The sequence below is a fragment of the Sorex fumeus genome, unplaced genomic scaffold (assembly GCF_029834395.1).
Source record: "Sorex fumeus unplaced genomic scaffold, SorFum_2.1 ptg000098l, whole genome shotgun sequence".
NCBI lineage: Eukaryota > Metazoa > Chordata > Mammalia > Eulipotyphla > Soricidae > Sorex > Sorex fumeus.
The window spans coordinates 45,396,055-45,415,637 of NW_026606155.1; the positions used below are offsets into that span (position 1 = coordinate 45,396,055).

Genomic DNA, 19,583 nt, shown 5'->3' on the forward strand with positions numbered 1-19,583 from the left:
GGCAAGCTCCCGAGAGTATCTCGCCCGCACGGCAGAGTCTGGCAAGCTACCCGTCACGTATTCGATATGCCAAACACAGTAACAACAAAGTCTCACGATGGAGACGTTACTGGGCCCGCTTGAGCAAATCGATGAACAACGGGAGGACCGTGATCGTGACCGTGAAACTCTACTCTATGATTGTAAGTGTAATTGTCTTAATTTTTCCCCCCATAATGCTGTCCCAGGGCCTAATGGCTATTGACTGCCCATATACTGGTATTGTGGATTATCGTCAGGTGGCTTTGTCATTTGCCCGGGATTTTCAAGAAGCAGGTGGTTCTGTCTTGACCAATTTTGAAGTAAAGGAAATTGAAATGACTAAAGAGAATCCTTCAAGCAGTGAAGATGGTAAGACATCCCTGCCTTTCTTTTGAATACTTAACTTAAAAAAGCAAAAACAAAAACAAAAACAAAAAACAACCCTGGCGCTGTTTGTGTCTGGCATGGGGCTGTCAAGTTACCACTAGGAGTGAGGCCAGAGTCAGGACAGAGGTGGAGACAGGTATGGAGTGGAGTGGAGGGGAGAGAGTGAACAGACCTGCAGGAAGTGGGATTTCTGGAGCTTCTTGTAGGGATGACTAGAAGCAGGCACAGGTTGGGCACTTCTGCCTGGTACTAAAAAATCTGAACTGCTGAGATTGTTTATGAAAAAATGAATCCTTAAATATTTCCTGGTTGCCTTTCAGATTAGAATCACAACCCCTTGGGGTATGTGTTTAAATTGCAGATTTAATATCACCCTATTGATCTTAGAATCTGTCTAGGAGGGGGGAGAGAGCAAGACTCAGATTGAACTCCCTCCACCCCTGGTGGCCCCCTCTGACACCATCCCTACTGCAGATGGCACTTTGGATTTGTTGTCTTTGTTTGGGGACTATTAACTTTGTCAGCAAATGATTTATAAGCCTTCGGATTGCTCTTGGAATATTTGGAAGGGAAAAGGAGAAAGAATGGACTTATTCTACCTTGACAAGTTTTTAAGATATGGACTGTCTGAATCGTTCTCCCAATCTTTTGCTAATTTTTTTTTCAGGAGTGAAATATCCAGTTGTTATAAGGAATACAAAGGTAAATATTCTTTTTGTTTCTTTTGTTTGGGGGCCACACGTGGCCATGCTCATCACAGTCACTAAGTTCATAACTGTGCTCTGTCAGTGTGGCAGTGGTGAGTGTTAACAAGTGTTTTGGAACTTATTGCAGGTGTTAATTCTTACATAATGGTGAGAGGGGCTAGGGAAAAAAAGACCCAGAAGGGGTGTTTGTGGTTTGCCAACCAACCTGAGAAACCAAGTATATCCCCCTTCTAACATGGGACTACAAACAAGTCATGACGACATCCAAGGGTGTGTTTGCCTCTGTGTCAGCTCTAAACAACAAATTCTGGTCCATAAAATTAGTAGTGGGGAAATAGAGCTGGGCATGGAGTAGTAATTCTCTTGACAGTGGATATTTTTCACCATATCATACTAGAATGACATTCAAAGTATAGTAGCTATTTTTATTTCAGCTCATGTGCATTTTTTTTATTTGCTCAACTTTCACTTAGAACTGTACAGGTAGGGCAATTCTGTCAAGCATAGGCCCCAGCTTAACCAGCTTAACCAACTTGGCATCCTATTAACCTTATTTAATTTTTGCCTCCTTCTCAGGCCAGTTGGCAGTAGCTGGAGACATTTTTGCTTGTCACACTGAAAGAGGGAAACATTGCTGCTGCCATTTAGTGGGTAGAAGTGAGGGATATTGTTAACGTTCTTCAGCAGAGGGGAGAGGCCCCCATAATAATGAAGTATCATGGCCCAAGTATCTATTGACATTCTCAGCATACATGAGAAACTGTCTCGTAAAGGAGAAATGATAGAGATGCGTGTATCAATCTTGTCATACTACCATAGCACATCTCCATAGATTGGGGGGCTTAAACAGCAGAAATGAACTGGTCACAGCTCTGGAGATGAAGTCTGAGATCAGGTGTCATCAGGGTTGGTTTTGGTGAGGTCTTTTCTTTTGGTTTATAGATGGCTGCTTTCTCACATTGTTCTCACATGTTTTCATCTCTCTCTCTGGAGAAGTGGGGTCGGGAGGGCAGGGAAAGGGAAAAGAGAGAGTAGTGAGGCAAAAAGGTGAAAAATTTACCTAGAATAAGGGTTAGTTGTTTACTTTGAAGAAGTAAGGAGATGAAAATTAGAGTGTGGTAAGAGTTAAATTATACTGGAAATAGAGTGACAGACAAGTGAACCCCGGGAGGGTAAAGCTAAAAATTATGCAGATTTTAATCACAAAATAAAATTTATGGGAAAACACAATCATCTAAGATTAGCAGTCTTCTAGTCATTAAAGCAAACCTGGGACTGGAGAAATAATACAAGGGTGAAAGTGCTTCCATTATATATAAGCAACTCCAGTTTGAGCCCTAGTGCCAACATATGGACCCCTGAGCATTGCCAATCGTAGCCCCTGAGCACCACTGGATATAGCCTAAAACCCTCTCCTCCCGAATAAGAAAGCAAGCTTCTACAGCATGTGTTGAATGTGCATTAAATTAATGTTTCTTAGGTATCCTCAATTTGCAAATTATGTATTGATCAGAAAAGTGAAATTGGTTGGTGGGTATGTTATAGTTGAAATGGAGCAAAATTATTCAATTGTGGTTTTATGAAGCAATCTGGGTGTGTGGTAACTACTGCTAGATAAGGTAGGAGAGGCTGTGTGAAATACAAAGAAGGTAAACTAATGGGAACCAACTACGTCAAGTATGCTTCTTGCCATGCAACTAGTAGTCAGGAAGGTCCATTCTAGGTACTAGTGAAATAGAGAAATTGTGTGTGTGTGTGTGTGTGTGTGTGTGTGTGTGTGTGTCTGTCTGTCTGTCTCTCTTAAAAGTGTCCTTGTCAGTTCAGCCATTTTATCTCTAAAGTACAAAATTTTAAGTGATACCTTCTTGCATGTCACTTCTCTAAGTGTCTTCATGCCACTTAGCATGATGACTTATTTTGTTGATGCTTCTATTTTATTGTATCTCTTTTAAAAGGAATTTTTTTGAAAGTAGTATTTGTGCCCTTGTTGTTTTTCCCTCAGTCAAATCCCCATTGTCTCTTGTTGCTGCAGGGAGAGAGTGTTCGATGTCAGTATGTTGTGACATGTGCAGGACTTTACTCAGACCGGATTTCGGAGTTGAGTGGTTGCAATCCGGATCCCCAAATTGTTCCATTCCGGGGAGATTACCTGCTGTTGAAACCAGAAAAATGCTATCTTGTAAAAGGAAATATTTACCCGGTCAGTAATAGTGCTTCTGCTTTCTTGCCCTTCTCAAGATGATTTTGGGTGAAAAAGGGGATGAAACAAAAATGTGTGTGTATGTGTGGGGGGGGGAGAGGGAGGGAATCGTTAGTTGGAGAATTCTGAAAAACTTTTTTATACCAGTAACCTGTTTCTCTTAAGGTTGAAGTCCTTAATCTGGTGCTGGAGTGATAGCACAGCGGGTAGGTCATTTGCCTTGCATGCGGCCGACCCGGGTTCGATTCCCAGCATCCCATATGGTCCCCTGAGCACTGCCAGGAATAATTCCTGAGTGCAGAGTCAGGAGTAGTAATCCCTGTGCATCGCCGGGTGTAACCCAAGAAGCAAAAAAAAAGTCCTAAATCTTTGCTCCAATATCATAATCATTAAATTATAATTATTGGACAATGGCATGTCTCCAAAATATATGAGTATGAAAAGAATACCTTGGGAAGGAATTTTTAAGAAAAACCTGATTCTGCCTTGTTTTTGGTGGAAGAAGCACTCAGAGAAAACTCTTCTCTGTAGGAACCTAGTCCTTTTTCTCAGTTCATTATCTGGAGGTGCAAAAAGGGGAATGTGGTCACTCTGGTTCCATACTGTGAAAGAGAGGTGGAATTTAATAATTGCTAAATGATTAAATATTATCACTTATTTGATTCTTCTTGTGATTTTTAATATTTTATTAAAGCACCATGATTTACAAAGTTATTCATAGTTGAGTTTTTGACATGTGTTATTGCAGCACCAATCCCACCACCAGTGTCAATTTCCCTCCTACTAATGCTCTCAGGTTTCCTCCTCGCCCCACCTCACTCCAGCCTGCCCTCTTGATAGGCATCTTTCTAAGTTTGATTGCTAAAGTTTGGGTCTCTTGATTTCAGTGTTGTTGACTGTGTGGTGTGGATATTTGATGGATATCAAATCTATCATTCTATCATTTTTTTTTTTTGCTTTTTGGGTCACACCCAGCGACGCACAGGGGTCACTCCTGGCTCTGCACTCAGGAATTATCCCTGGTGGTGCTCAGGGAACCATATGGGATGCTGGGAATCGAACCTGGGTTGGCCGCGTGCAAGGCAAACACCCTACCTGCTGTGCTATCACTCCAGCCCCTGACTCTTTCATTCTTAATACCACCTTTGCACCCTAATCCCCTAACCTGTCCTTGCTGCTTCTTGTTTGTGCCTTCTCCCTTCCACTCTTTGTGAAAGATAGAACTATTTAGTTTTTAAACTTTTTCATTGAATCACTGTGAGATAGATCCTTACAAAGCTGTTCATGATTAGATTTCAGTCGTACAATATTCCAACACCATCCCTCCATTATTGTACATTTCCCAGCACCAGTGTCCCCAGGTTCCCTCCCATCACCCCCCACCCTGTACCCCTAGCCTGCCTCTATGGCAGGCATTTTTCTTTTCTCTCTCTCTCTCTCTCTCTCTCTCTCTCTCTCTCTCTCTCTCTCTCTCTCTCTCTCCCTCTCTCTCTCCTCTCTCCTCTCTCTTCTCTCCTCTCTCCTTGTGGGCATTGTGGTTTGCAATATTGATACTGAAAGGTTATCAAGAATGTCCCTTTACCTACTTTTAACCCTCAGATACTGTCCAATGTGATCATTCTCAGCTTTTATTTTCCTGGTGGTCTCTTCACTATCAAAATGAAGATTTTTTTCTTCTCTCAGGAGCTGCCAGGTTTAACCAGATATGGTTGCCTCTATTCAGCTATTTAATGTTTTTTTTTTTGACTTTGCTAAAAAACATCAGCTTCAACCTAATACATTACACTCAGTAGATATCTTTGCTGATAGAATAGTCACATGCTTCTCTGTGGCAGCTCAGATTGTTTTTGCTAGCCACATACATCACTGGCCAGGGGGAATTTATGGGGAGGGGGCGGACACAGAAAAATCTGCAAAAAGATAACGGTTCTTTCTTTTTTAAAATTTCTTTTTTTGTTTTGTTTTCTCCAGAAAGAGGGATGAATTGGACAGTGTCCATTAGTGTCGATAGCACTGTGTTTCCTCTGTGAGATTTCTAAGCAAAAATATGGAAATGCTAAGCTAAGTAACAGACCAAATGTAATGCATATTTGAAACAGAGGAAGAAAGTATTTTACATTCCCAGCTGAATGTTTCCATCAATGATACAGTGCATATAATTCTTTGCTGTGTAAAATTCCTAGGTCCCAGATAGCCGATTTCCTTTCCTTGGAGTTCACTTCACCCCAAAGATGGATGGCAGTATTTGGCTAGGACCTAATGCAGTTCTTGCCTTTAAACGAGAGGGCTATAAACCCTTTGACTTCAGTGCCAGAGATGTTATGGATGCAGTCATAAAGAGGTAAAGACTTTATTTGCTCTCGAGAAATATTTTATGTGGTTGTATTTTTAATGTAGGAAATTTAAACTTAATATTCTGCTTATTGGTTAAATCCTTGTGTTTGTCATTGGTATATTGATTTATTAGTCTAAAGTAAGAGCTCAGGGGGGAAGGAGATAGTATAGCAGGTAGGGTGCAGTCTTAAACAGAACTGACTCAGGTTTCAATCCCCAGCATTCCATATGGTCTCCTGAGCATTGTCATGAGTAATTCCTGAGTGCAGAGCCTGGAGTAACTCCGCATCATCACCAAGTGTGGCAAAAAACAGAAACAACAAAAAAGTAAAAGCTTAACTGTTTTAACTACTTCCAGAAAGTTCTTATGAGCCAGCATATCTTAGTTGAAATAGAATGAAGATTGGGGCCAGGGAGATAGTACAACAGGTAAGGGCTTACCTTGGATGCAGCCAACCTGAGTTTGACCCCTGACACCCTATATGGTCTTCTGAGCATCACCGGAAGTGATCCCTGAGTGCAGAGCTAGGTGTAACCCCTGAGTACTACTGATGTGGCCCCCAAACTAATAAAATAATAATCAGATGCCAGTTGGAGCAAAGGAGATAGTCCACAGAACTGGAGTGCTCCACATTGCTGACAGAGCCCCATGTTCTATCTCCAGCACTGCACATTACCCTGAGAACTTCACTGGGCATAGCCTCGAAAACCACTGGGTGTGATGACCCCCCCCCAAAGGAAAACCAAAAAAGAACAGGATCAGTGTACAAGCTTTGCAACCAAGAGTGACCAGTGGCCATCACAGCAACAATAAAAGAAAGGGAAAGGGAGATAAGTCAAATTGTAAATCTCTATTTTAAAAGCAGGAACAAGACCAAAGACCAGTCGTGTATCTGACACATTCAAGACTTGTTTTGTTAACCTTTTAGTTATTTTTATGTTTAAAAGTTTCTCTCAAAAATCAGTAGATGGGGGCTGGAGCTATAGTACAATGGTAGGGTATTTGCCTTGCATGTGGCTGACTTGGGTTCGATTCCCAGCATCCCATAAGGTCCCCCAACACCGCCAGGAGTAATTCCTGAATGCAGAACCAGGAGTAACCCCTGAGCATCTCTGGGTGTGACCCAAAAACCAAAAAAAAAAAAAAAAACCCAAAAAATAAAAACTTAAAAAAAAATCAGTAGATGGTTTATTTTGATAAGATTATTTCAAGCTGGTCCCCATCATTTTGTAACCCCTGGGAGACATTGCTGATAACCAAAGTTGTTTCCTCTTATGGAAAATGAACAATGCTATTTTGTTGGCCTAAGATGCATAATTGTAACTCAGGAGGTATTTTACTAGGTCCTTTCACAAGTGTTGCTCTCCAGAGAGCCTCACATCAAAACCACCAGAAAGCTTTTAGGGCCATATTGGGTTTCACCCTCCACAGATCTGGAGATAGAAGGTGTAGGATATGGCCTCTCAGTATGTGTGCTTGTAAAAAGACAGGCTTTGCAGTTAGATATTTAAAAATCCCTACTAAGACATGTTACCTTTTCCTGAGGAAAGGAAGTAGGACAAAGAGATAGCTCGAAGGTCAAGGACATCAAGCTTTTAGCACAGGAGGCCTGGGTTAATCCTGGACACTATATCATCCCCTGAGCTCCCAAGCACCATAACATGGCTCCATGAAACCAAAAAGAGGTAAAGTATAGTAGCTGTTGTACTTGTTTAATTCCCTAATTTTAAAGCTCTGCAAGAGTCAAAGCCTGTTACAAAACATAAACACATTAGGCTTAACCTATAACAAGTAATCTCTTATACAAGGACTTAATGGCTCCATGGTGAGATACAAAAATTTTCACTAGCTTTCTTCTAAGAAAAAATTTTTTAATCATTCTATTAGCAAATTCTTGATAACAAACAATATAAAATAAATTTTTGAGGGCCTGCTGTGGGAGCAGACTTAAGAAGTTTTTGAGAAAATTGGAGACAATTGTGGAGGGAAGTTGTAATGGTGGTGGGATTGGTGTTGGAATATTGAATGCCTATAACAAATCATCATGAATGACTTTGTAAACCACAGTATTTGTATAGAGTGGTGTAAGGGGGAAAATTTGCATATGTAGGCCTTACCTATTCTATGTAAACTCCAAAACATATTAACACAGAATTGCTTTAAAAGTGTAAATTAAAAAAAAATTAAAGCCTTTTAGATATGTGGGAGATATATAACATTTACATTAGATAGTCTTGCTGTTGGGAGGCTTATTTTTTGTTTTGTTTTTATAAAATCACACTTTATTTGGTAGGCATTCCTTTGATGAAGTTTCTTTTTATATTGACCAAGAGTTTATGTTAACCAAGAGTTGATTTTCTGATTTTGTCTAAATTTCTGGGATGCTGCATCTGAAAAAAACTCTTAATAGTTGTAAAGTTATTTTGTAGTACGGAAGATGTTCTTTTTCTTGTTAAGATGTTTTTTTTACTTCTTCAGTGGCTTGATGAAATTGGTGTCCCAGCATTTCTCCTATGGCATAAACGAAATGTATAAAGCCTGTTTTCTCAGTGCAACAGTGAAGCAACTTCAAAAGTTTATCCCTGAGATTGCTCTCAGTGATATCATAAGGTAGGGAAAAGCCATGCTGATCATAAATGCAGCCATGCCCTGGTGAACTTGGGAGGAAAATCTGACTGGATAGTGAATCCTAAGCACACTTTGAAAAATCACTTGAATCTGGGGATGCTCACTTTTTCAGTGAGCTGTTGAGTGCCTGTTGCCCTGTGTATTTTGGGAAAACCTGTTTCAGGACACTTCGTGCTTGAACTGATACAACTTCAATTATCTTGCCCATTGTTTCTCAGCGGGGAACCATATGGTGCCCTGTGGGATATTCCAGGGAAGGCACAGGGAAAGATGGTTTAAAAAGGGGATCATGGCATAAAACAAGGGGGCTAGTGATGGGAAGAGGATCACAGGAAGGAAATAGGTTGGAAGGATACCACAGTTGGAAAAAAGGTGAGAAACACTGAGCTAGACTACCATAGCCATTACACTGAAAGTGATTGTTGCTGTACAATGTCAGGCCACCTTCACTTCTTTGTCTGTCATTTGTATTGCCAGAGGTCCTGGGATGTACCTCAGTGGTAGAATGTATGATTTACATGTATGATACCTTGGGTTTGATTCCTGGTACCCCCTCAAAATTTTTTTTTCTGAAATTAAAAAAAAAATCTCTCTGGCCATTAACTCTTGTGACATGATATCTTTTAATGTTAATTCTACGTAAGATCATCAATTACCAGCTTAATCTTATAGAAGCTAAACTCAGCAAGACATTGTGTTTTGAATCATTCTTAAAACTTTTGGAAACACTTTCTGATACCTGGCATATTTGGGGGGAGTTCCAAGGATCAGACCCAGGGCCTCACACTTGCAAGGCATGTACCCTATGTTGCAGATCCCTACCTGGCATCCTACTTTGCTTTCTCTGTACTTATTTTATCCATTCTTTTCCCCTGCCCCACTCACAATCAAACAGAAGGGCAGAAGTAAGAGTCTAAGTCCTTGATGACTGGGGCATAAAGCAAGGGAAAGGTAACTTTTAAAATATTTTTTTCTTAAAAGTCATTTTGGACTTGGTCTATATTATTTCTAAATGCATCCAAGTCTATTTTATTTTTTCTTGTTAATATTTTGGGGGTGTGTGCCTTGTTTTCCCCCTGAACAAGCCATTCCTTCTTAGGTCCAATCAGCACTGTACTTTAATGTACATTTACTCTTTCTGCTTTAATCCATCCCTCCATTAATCCCTAGGGACTAAGTGTCTGTCTCCTCAATAACAGCTGCTGAAACTTGCCTGGTATAAAGTGTCCGTAGTCTTGACAGTGTATCTGTGAAGAGAACAGTAACCATGTCAGCTGTCTCCCTTAGGGGACTGTCCTCGTCTGAATCTGACTAATGTATTATTATCGGAGTAACCTCTGTGGATCCTTAGAAAGACTGAGAACCCAGCCAGTGCTTTTATTGGTAACGCCCTTACTCTTCTCACATTCTGAAATGGAAGGGATAAAAATATCTAGGCCTTGATTTCTTTCATTTGTCAATAATGAAAGCTTTTATGTTTTCAGTGGTATACTTTAGCAGGCTTATTATGTATTATACCTGAAAACGGATTGGTCAAATCTGGTTTCTGTTACTGCTATTAATATTCCTTGAGAAACACACTAAGTGGGCATAGTGAGTGCTCTGTATAAATGGTTTATTTGAGCTCACTCTCCAGATACACTTATCAACTTTTCATAGAAGGCTGACTGTTGGATTTCATAAGATAGTACTTGACTGGGATTTGTGGGTTTGAGTCTGATTGTAAGGGTGTGAATTCAGTTATCAGTGTTATTACTTTGTAGTAGAAGTGGGCCCACATTACTGTAAGCAGATGCACTTGGGAACAAGTTCAACCTAACTGCAGATGATTTTTCTTGGAGCTAGAGAAGCTGAAATCACTTGGCAATTGCTTTCTCTTTCCTGGATTCTTACAGCTGTCAATGTAGGAAGTGATCAGTGACAGAAAGAAAGAGGTAGATGACATTTTGATATCACTTATATGTGTTAAATAATGCTTCCCTCATTTTTTCCAAATTGATTTTTAAAATGAAGTAATTTGGGGGGATTCTAGAATAAATTATCAGGCAAATGTTTTCATCATGAATGATAACTATATCATGTTAGTGTGAAATGCAGAGGAGCAAGACATGTATTAAATAATGCTTTTCCATTGCATCATACATGCAATAGAAAACCAAGCCAGCGTGTGAGTGATGAACACTCAGTTTTGGAAAGTAGTTAGTAACCTCTGGAAAGAAACATGAATGAGCCCCGTGAGGGTGGGGGCTTTATGTTATGCTTTCTCTATTCTTCTTTGTTTTGGGGCCACCACTGGCACTACTTAGGGCTGACTCCTGCTCCTGTCTCTTGCTCTGTATCACTCCTTGGGGGCTTATGGGACCATATGGGGGGACCAAGAATCAAACCCAGTTTAGTCGTGTGCAAGGCAAATACCCTGCCCACTGTACTATCACTCAGGATCCAGGAATGCTTTATTCTTAAACTATTCAGTTTTTAAAAAGAGGGAGGGAGGAAGGATTAATTATACTATTCTTAGTACCATGGTGTATACCTGAAATAGCATGGTAATGCTGTCCTCCCATTGTTCATCTAGTTGCTCGAGCGGGCACCAGTAACATCTTCATTGTGAGACTTGTTACTGTTTTTGGCATATCGAATATGCCATGGGTAGCTTGCCAGGCTCGGCCGTGCTGGCGGGATAGCACAGTGGGTAGGGCGTTTGCCTTGCATGCGGCCCAACCTGGGTTCAATTCCTCTGTCCCTCTTGGAGAGCCTGGCAAGCTACCAAGAGTATACCTGAAATATTAAATAAAATAAAATTAGGAGACTTTCCCATAGTTAGAAGCACAAGCCTCACCTTGCTTCATTTACCTTGCAGCCTAGTAAAACCATAGGTGCTCTGTTGTTAATATTGAGTCAGCGAATTAAGCAGTACTGTATCATGAAAGAGGACCAGGGCAATTTTTTGTGCCACACCCAGTGGTGCTGAGGGCTTACTCCTGACTTTTTTTCTCAGGGATTACTTTTGTCAGGCTCAGGGACTATATGAGGTTCCAGGCATTGAACCCGGGTTGGCTGCATGGGAACCAAGCACACTACCCACTGTGCTATCTCTCTAGTCCCCAAAACAACACTTTCAGTGGCTTGTTTTTCCCAAAATGGAGTCCAAACTGCAGAGCTCATGAAAGACCATTCAGCCTTGACTTTTCATTGCCTCGCCACAGCATACTGGGCAAGAAATTACTAATGAGCGGCCAGATAGTACAGCAGGTAAGCCACTTGTTTTGCATGTGATTGACCTGGAATGCCGGAATGCCATGTGGTCCCTTGAGCACTGACTGCCATGGTAATTCCTAAATGCAGAACCAGGAGTAACCTCTGAGCATCCCTGGGTGTAGCCTATCCTCCCAAAAAATAACACACAAAAAAAGTTACTGATGAACATTAGACTGTGATATAAAGTTATAATTTTAAAAAATTATTGCATTAATTAGGTATACAAATTTTTCATTGTTAAATGACTCTAAGATTCTTAATTTTAGCTCTAGCATCCTTTGACTTATTCTTGATTAATTTTGACATGGTATTCTCACAGCTGTGTGCTCTGTTCACCACGTTAGGATGTAAAAGATTGTAGATGTCCACCATATATACCAAGATTCCCTCATTTTTTTAAATTGATTTTAAAGATGACTTATTTGGATGATTCTAGAGTAAATTATCAGGCAAAGTTTTTCATCCTGAATGATAACTATATCATGTCAGTGTGAAATGCAGAGGAGCAAAACAAATAATCCCTGCAATAAAGGTGATCTAGATCAGGATTTGTCAGTTTGGCATTTTTGATTTTGGGAACCAAATAATTATTTGTAGTGGGAGACTGTCCAGCTATTGCAGAATGTTTTATAACTCTCCTAGCTTCTACCAACTAGGGGCCAGTAATATTTCTCTGGTTATGGTGTGACAACCAGTAATAGTACTGGACATTGCCAGATGTCCTCTAGGGGGCAAAATCTCCCTTTGTCGAGAGATACTGTCTAGAGAATTTGGTAATTCACACTACAAAATACCAAGACAATCTGGAGAAAACATAATCAAAATATTTTGAAATACACATGTATATATATGCATATATATGAGTATGTAATATGCAGTAGGGCATCCTAGCCAAAAAAAAAAGAAAGGAATTTGAAATCCTAGACAAAGTCTGCTGATACCCTGAAAAAATGGGGAGAATTCACTTACTTTTTGGTGCTCATATGCAGTACTGGGTTTCAAACCAAAGTTGGCTATATGTAAAACTAGGCAAATAAGGAAACCATCCAATTATGATTTCTAGAAATGAAAAATATGGTTATCAAAATGTAGATTCAAATCACTAACTTTGGTGTTCTGCCTTTGACTGATCACATTCTCTGAGCACCGTGGGGATCCACCCTCCAGCAGCTAGCCAGAGTATAGCACCCCTTACTCCAGATATCTATGTGCTAGGCAAACACTTATTGAAGAAAGATGATATTGGGTCCATTTCAGGTAAAACATCACTTAATCACTTAATCCCCGTTATTCATTGATTTATTCGAGCGGGTGCCAGTAACGTCTCCATTCATCCCGGTTGCGTGCTAGCATAGCCCAATGGTATCTGTTCGTTCTAGGAACATGCAGAGCCTCAAACCAATCATTTAGGGTCTTGATGAAGAAGTCTGACCATCTTGTAGGTTTTACCTGACCATCAGGTAAAACATACTTAAGACAAAATATATGTAAAATATAGGGTACGAGAGCTGAGTAAGTTCAAGCAGAACAAGTCTCCTATTGTGATGGATAATTTTTACATATATATATATTTATTAGTTTTTGGCCACATTTGTCTGTGCTCAGGGCTTATTCCTGGCTCTGTGCTCAGAGATCACTCCTGGCTGGGCTCAGAAGACCATGTTTGGTGCTGCATCAGGTTGGTCGGCTGAATGCAAGGCAAGCGTCTTATTCACTATCCAATCTCTCTTGCTCCAGTTGTGACGGATAATTTTAAGACAAGTTTGTTGATAGAAGATAGAACAAGAAAATAAATATTAGGAAATTTTCAAAGGCACAGTTCAAGCACTTGGTTTAATGATTATGTTGAAATGGTGATTTAGGACTTCCCCATTCCCATTGTGGACTTTTCATATTTTTTAAGACCTCACAAAAGAGCTAAGGCTCAAAATGTTCTATGCCCTAAACAAAGTTCTCAACAAAATTCAGAAAATTGGGCAGAGAAAAACACATATTCTCTTGAAATTAAGTTTGAAAATTAGTGACAAAAATACACTTCCCACCTGTTTTAGAATTCAGATTGTTTTATTTCCCCATACCATCACTCCCAATTTAAATATGTTTATGTGAACATCTAATCTTTAGATTTAACATTAGTTTTTTTTTAATGTAGGAGTACTGCTATTTATTCAGCCACTGATTAGCTAATTGAATTGGGCATGAACTCCACTAACATTAGTTTTTATGATGAGTTATAATACTAAAACAGTAAATTGTTCTATTTGGAGCTTGTGAAAAAAAGTTTCATGTACATTGTCAAAGCTATTTTCCAGACCACAGGATTTTGTCTGTCACAGAACAGTAGAGCCATGAGAGCACTTCACTGGTGAATGCAAGTCATTATTCCTTATTCACCTGTTGTTTCTAGACATACTTAAGGGTTTCAGATGTATGTCCCTATTAAATTTAGCTACAGATAATAATAGCAAATTACAAATGGCACCAAGAATTAAATCCAGCTGAATTAATACAGATTAAATTTGCTGAACTTGTTTTTTTAAATGCTACTTTTAAATCTATTAGAAGTTGAAACATGAAAAAGTTTCTAGCCTTAGGGGACAGTGTGATAGTACAGTGGACAGGGTGCTTGTCTTGCCAGTGACCTACCCTGGCTAGATTCTGGGCACCCGATATGGCCCCCTGAGTCTGCCAGAAGATCCCTGATCCATACTGGGTATAGCCCCCAAACAAAGAGACAAACAAACAAAAAAGTTTCTAGCTTTAGGGGCCAGAGACATAGTATTCTGGGCTCGATTCCCAACATCCCGTATAGTCCCTCAAGAACTGCCAGGAGTAATTCCTGAGTGCAGAGCCAGGAGTAACTCCTGAGCACCGCTGGGTGTGACCCAAAAAAGAAAAAAAAATTTAGATTAAATTGCAAGCAGATATGCTGAGGAGCTGAGAAAGGATGCTGCTGTGTAATCATGCGAAAACAATTTCTGAAGTTTTGTGAAGTGAATAATTTGGTAGTGTGAGCAGTACATGTTAAATAGATACTTTTGGCTGTGAACTAAAGTGAGGACCTTGAAAAATGATATCATGTTACTTTTGTAGTCTAGGCTATAGTTTTTGAACACTTTGTAGGGCTGGAGCTATAGCATAGCAGTAGGGCGTTTGCCTTGCACGCAGCCAACATGGCCAACCGGAGTTCGATTCCTCTGCCCCTCTTGGAGAGCCCGGCAAGCTACCAAGAGTATCTCGCCCGCATGGCAGAGCCTGGCAAGCTCCCCGTGACGTATTCGATATGCCAGACACAGTAACAACAAAGTCTCCAATGGAGACGTTACTGGGCCCGCTCGAGCAAATCGATGATCAATGGGAGGGCCTTTACTTTACTTTTACTTTACTTTGTAGGGAACATTGATAACATTACTAGTGGTGTAGGGAAATAAGTATAGATATTTTCAACATTAAACAATAGTAAATCCATCTGCTTAGGAGTAAGGTTGATGCACTAAAAACAAAACAAAACAAAAAAACCACCTCTGTATAGTATCAGTGGCTGTTCCTGTAATTACGCACCCCAAACACCTTGGTCTTCTGCCAGATAGTAGGACAAGAAAAACTCATAGACACTGCTACAGCAGTAGCAGCATTTTCCAAGAAGGAGCAAAAAATTTTCTCCAAGAAGGAGCAAAAATTCTGGGTTGAGATAACTACAAAATGGCCCACATAGTGGCTAATACAACCACATGTATTTTTCCCTAAAATTTCAACATAGTTTCTTTCATCATTTTGTGCCCTAATCGTATCTGATTCTTATCTTAAAATCTTACAACTTAGAAGTTTCCTTACAACAGATTCCCAGGAAGCTTCTATATGGCAGATACTTAGCCTTTTCTTCCCTTCCTCCTTCCCTCCTCTCCCCGCCCCTACCTCCCTTCTTTTCCCCTCCTGGGATGGGGAGTTGGGGGGTGGGAGGGATAGCGGGATCCGTGGTGGTGAGAAATGGGCACTGGTGGAGGGATGGGTATTTGATCATTGTATAATTGAAACCCAAGCACAAAAATTTTTAAGTCTACAACATATCTCATGGTGTCTCACTAATAAAAATTAAAAAAAAAAAAGACATTTACTTAGAGAAGTGTGAGAGGAAAGAGAGGACTATGTATTCAAGGGAGAACATGGGAGAGTGGGAGAGTGATAGAGTGTAGAGTGCTTTCCTGGCTTGTAGTGTACCTGTGTTTGAGCTCTGGGACTACATTAGGTTCTCTGAAATGGCCAGGAGTGATCTCTGAGCACAGTGCCAGGAGGAAGCCTAAGCACCACCAAGTAGGGCCCCAAAACAACAAAAATTATGAATAGAATGAGAGTGTGTGTGTGTGTGTGAGGGGGGGGGGAGGAGGGATGCCCCCTTATTTATTAATTTTTTTACAGACTTTTACACTTGTAATTCTGATTTACCTGTCTACAAATGCAAGTGTAGCTGTGTAACTAGAGGCAAATTACCAATCTCTTTGCATCTCTTTGTTATTAAATATAAACAGTCAGCCTCTCAGACTTGTTAAATATGAAACCAGAGAATTTTTTTCATAAAGTACATGGTAAATCATAACTGTTGTTGTTATTGCTTCTCACTGAGCTCAGGATCTTAGAGGGCAGTGCTCTCATATTGTCCTTTATATCATCTTCAAATATTTAACTCAGAATAAAAAATATTTGATTCCTGATTTCTTGAGTATTTGTGATGTGTATAAGGTAGCCGTTTTCAAATTGGTTTTCCTCCAATAGTTTCAACAAACATTTGAGTTGATGTATAAATTTTAAATTACTTTAAAAATTAAAAGAACTAAAAGATTTAATTTGTAAATTTAAGTCTTATAAAACAAAAGTTTAAGAAGTCAAGGCTCTCGCCATATTAACCTGTTGCCATTTATTCTTTTTTTGTGCTTTTCCTGTCATCTTCTGCTTGATTCATTGGAGATTATCCTGATATTGAAGACTAAACTGTTGGGGGAAAAAATGACAAAACAAGAACTTGTTGTTATTTGCAAATGTTTTTCTCTATAAATGTTAATAGTGTATTATCAAAACAAAAAATAGGATTCTATAGCAGTTACTGGGGTGCAGCAGACATGATCCCTATCATTGATTTGTATCAATCAGGAGGGCCTCATTATTTCCATGGATTTTTTAAATAATAAATTATATGCATTTAAATGTAAAATAACTTATTCTAAATGTAAGCTTACTTGCTACCTTTGGAAAGAACAGATACTTATAATAAGCAACATTTGTGGATACATTAAAGAAGTACTTACTGCACTATTATGGGAAGGCATTATGCTCTAGACCAAGGATATAAGTCTTACCAACTACAGCTGACAGTGTCTGGCTAAACACAAACCTATTGGATTTTCACATAATTGTGTTATTTAAGAAAATAAAGACATGATTGTTTTCAGAATACTTTTGAAACTACTGACTTGTTCTGTCCATCTCTTTCAGTCAGTTGACTCCTACTCCTTTACTTTTTAGAGGTCCAGCTGGAGTAAGAGCCCAAGCCTTGGATAAAAATGGAAATCTAGTAGAAGATTTTATATTTGATGGAGGAGTTGGGGATATTGGAAATCGCATTCTTCATGTGAGAAATGCGCCTTCTCCTGCTGCTACTTCTTCCCTTGCAATTTCTGGAATGATCGCAGATGAAGTACAACTACGATTTAAATTGTAAATAATGAAAAGATCTAGGTATGCAGTCAAATCTCTACACTCTGAAATTAGGATGTGTTCATTGCATTATTTTTTTAAAATCCATAATCGTACTCTGAATGTAAACATTGCTACTTTGTGAGCAGTTATTGCCCATTCTTCAGCTTTCTGTGGTTGAGAAACTAAAAGAACTTAGAACTAATAGTTTCTCAGAGAAGTTTTCAAATCTTGACAGTTCATACAGAATTAATTAAGGGGGTGGAATGATAGGATAGTGGTAGGATGTTTGCCTTGCATGCAAGGCCAACCTAGCTTTGATCCCCTGAATCCCATATGGTCCCTTGATCATGGCCAGGAGTGATACCTGAGCACTGTTGAATATGCCCCCCAAATCAAATACAAACGAAGAAACAACAAAAGAACTCTATAATTAAAAACGATTCACCTCATATTTCTGTTCCTTAATTATATCAAGGTTCTCAAACATTGACTGAGATCACTAATTATTCATGTCTTTTTGGTATTTTAGGAATCCTGTAATTTTTTCTTGGGGTCCTGTGGGTAAGAGTTTGAGTCATACCTGACAGTGCTCAGAGGCTGTTCCACCTTGGTGCTATAGGGAACTGATAGTGTCAGGATTCAAAACCAGGTCTTTCACATGCAAAGCATGCACTCTAGGTTTTGAGTTCTTTCTTTGGCTCCAGGATCCTTTTCTTTTTTATGAAATTTTTTTTTTCATTTTTGGGAAATAACCTGAGACATTCACTTTTGTAAGCCCTAAATTCATGTGTATCTTCTGTTTTTTTTTTTTTTAGAGGGGGGTGGGGGGAGAATCATATCCAGTGATGCTCAGGCTAACTCCTGACTTTGCACTTAGGGATCACTTCTGGTAGTGCTCAGAGGCTGGAATAGAACAAGGATTGGCTGAATGCAAGACAAGAGCCCTACCCAACTGTTCTATCTCTGCAGCCCCTTTTTGAATATTATAATTTGTTCTCCAACACATTATATATGCCCAATGTGTGTGTTATCTGTTGAACTGATTCTTGTAATTCTGAATAGAATTGGAAAATGGGAATATGAGTGGAAAACAGCAGCCTTCTGATTGTGAAACTTTTAATATTGAACCACCATCTAACCAAGACATTTTCATTTACTTCTTACACTCTTTCAGGATTAATCTTCTATTTGAGGGTGTGTTTTATTATTTGTTTGTTTGATTGTGTTTTCTAGGGATGAGTTAAAATGTGTATTTCGCTGATACAAAAAAACTTTTCTGTTTTCTTCCTTTTCATTCTAAGTCTTGATGATCACATTGATTGAGCTACCTCATCCATTAATTTGAAAGACCACTCATTCTCAACTCATATTAAGAAGCAGCACTGCAGGTAAATATGTTAGGTGATTACTTGATTTGGATGAACGTATTGCAGATGTTCAGAAGCTGTACAAACGTGAAGAACCAGGCCCTAGCGATTCTTCATAACAACTGATTACTCCAGGAAATATGACATACAAGACTTTTTCTATTCCACTACAAGACTGTGAAGAAAAATATTACAATTCTCAAATTTATCAGCGGATTGCATGTACACTAAGATGTGAAAGACTGAAATTATAAAAATATCTGGCCTTATTAAAGCAGTCCTCATTCTATTTGTGCCTGTACTATAGCCCCCCACCCTCGCTAATGTATAAGTGAAAAAAAAATATTGAAAGTATTTTGAATGTGTACTCTCTTTGTAAAACATTTTATATTTGCCAGTAGGTTTTTCTGTGTAGTGCTGATACAATTTTAACTATTCTGTATATTTTTGAAAGAGAAGGAAATTTTATTAGTAAAATTATTTAATGAACTTTCTTGGTGTTGTGAACATAATTTTAATTTTTATTAAAAAAATCTTCAATTTTTTTTGCGTGTAAACATGAATTATTGTTAAGTTTAGTAAGTAGCCAATCTGTAACTAAAAGTAACAACAAAACTGGGCAGAGAGATAATGCCAGTGGTAGAATACCTACCTGGCATGTAGCAAGGTCCTGAGATTGATTTCTGCTATCACATATCTCTCTAGCATTGCTAGGGATAGTCCTGTGGAACCCATGTGATTCTGGACTTCAAAAACTGCCAGGTCTTTCCTCTGTAAAAACAAAATCAACCAAACAACTTTTATTTCTGTATAATATAATAATAAGGTAGAAGGGCCCAGAGCTATAGTACAGCCGGTAGGGTGTTTGCCTTGTATGCGCAGACCTCAGTTTGATCCTGGCATCCCATATGCTTCCCCAAGCACCACTAGGAGTGATTCCTGAGTGCAGAGCCAGGAGTAAGCCTGGAACATTGCTGTATGGCAAAAAA

At 39.3% G+C, this 19,583-nt stretch overlaps 1 protein-coding gene across 2 annotated transcripts in view; it reads left to right on the forward strand.

The window, feature by feature from the left end:
- L2HGDH (L-2-hydroxyglutarate dehydrogenase) overlaps positions 1–19,133 on the forward strand; it is a 37,489-nt gene extending 18,356 nt beyond the window's left edge. Inside the window, exons 5-11 of one of the 2 annotated variants that reach the window (XM_056134296.1) lie at positions 228–390; positions 1,076–1,110; positions 3,148–3,315; positions 5,499–5,656; positions 8,129–8,260; positions 17,054–17,266; positions 18,529–19,133. In XM_056134296.1, the coding sequence (XP_055990271.1) occupies positions 228–390; positions 1,076–1,110; positions 3,148–3,315; positions 5,499–5,656; positions 8,129–8,260; positions 17,054–17,249 (852 nt within the window). In that variant the 3' untranslated portion in view covers positions 17,250–17,266; positions 18,529–19,133. Of the gene's footprint in view, positions 1–227; positions 391–1,075; positions 1,111–3,147; positions 3,316–5,498; positions 5,657–8,128; positions 8,261–17,053 lie in introns of both variants that reach the window. The other variant, XM_056134295.1, reaches the window with a different exon arrangement.
- The last annotated feature ends 450 nt before the right edge of the window (positions 19,134–19,583 follow it).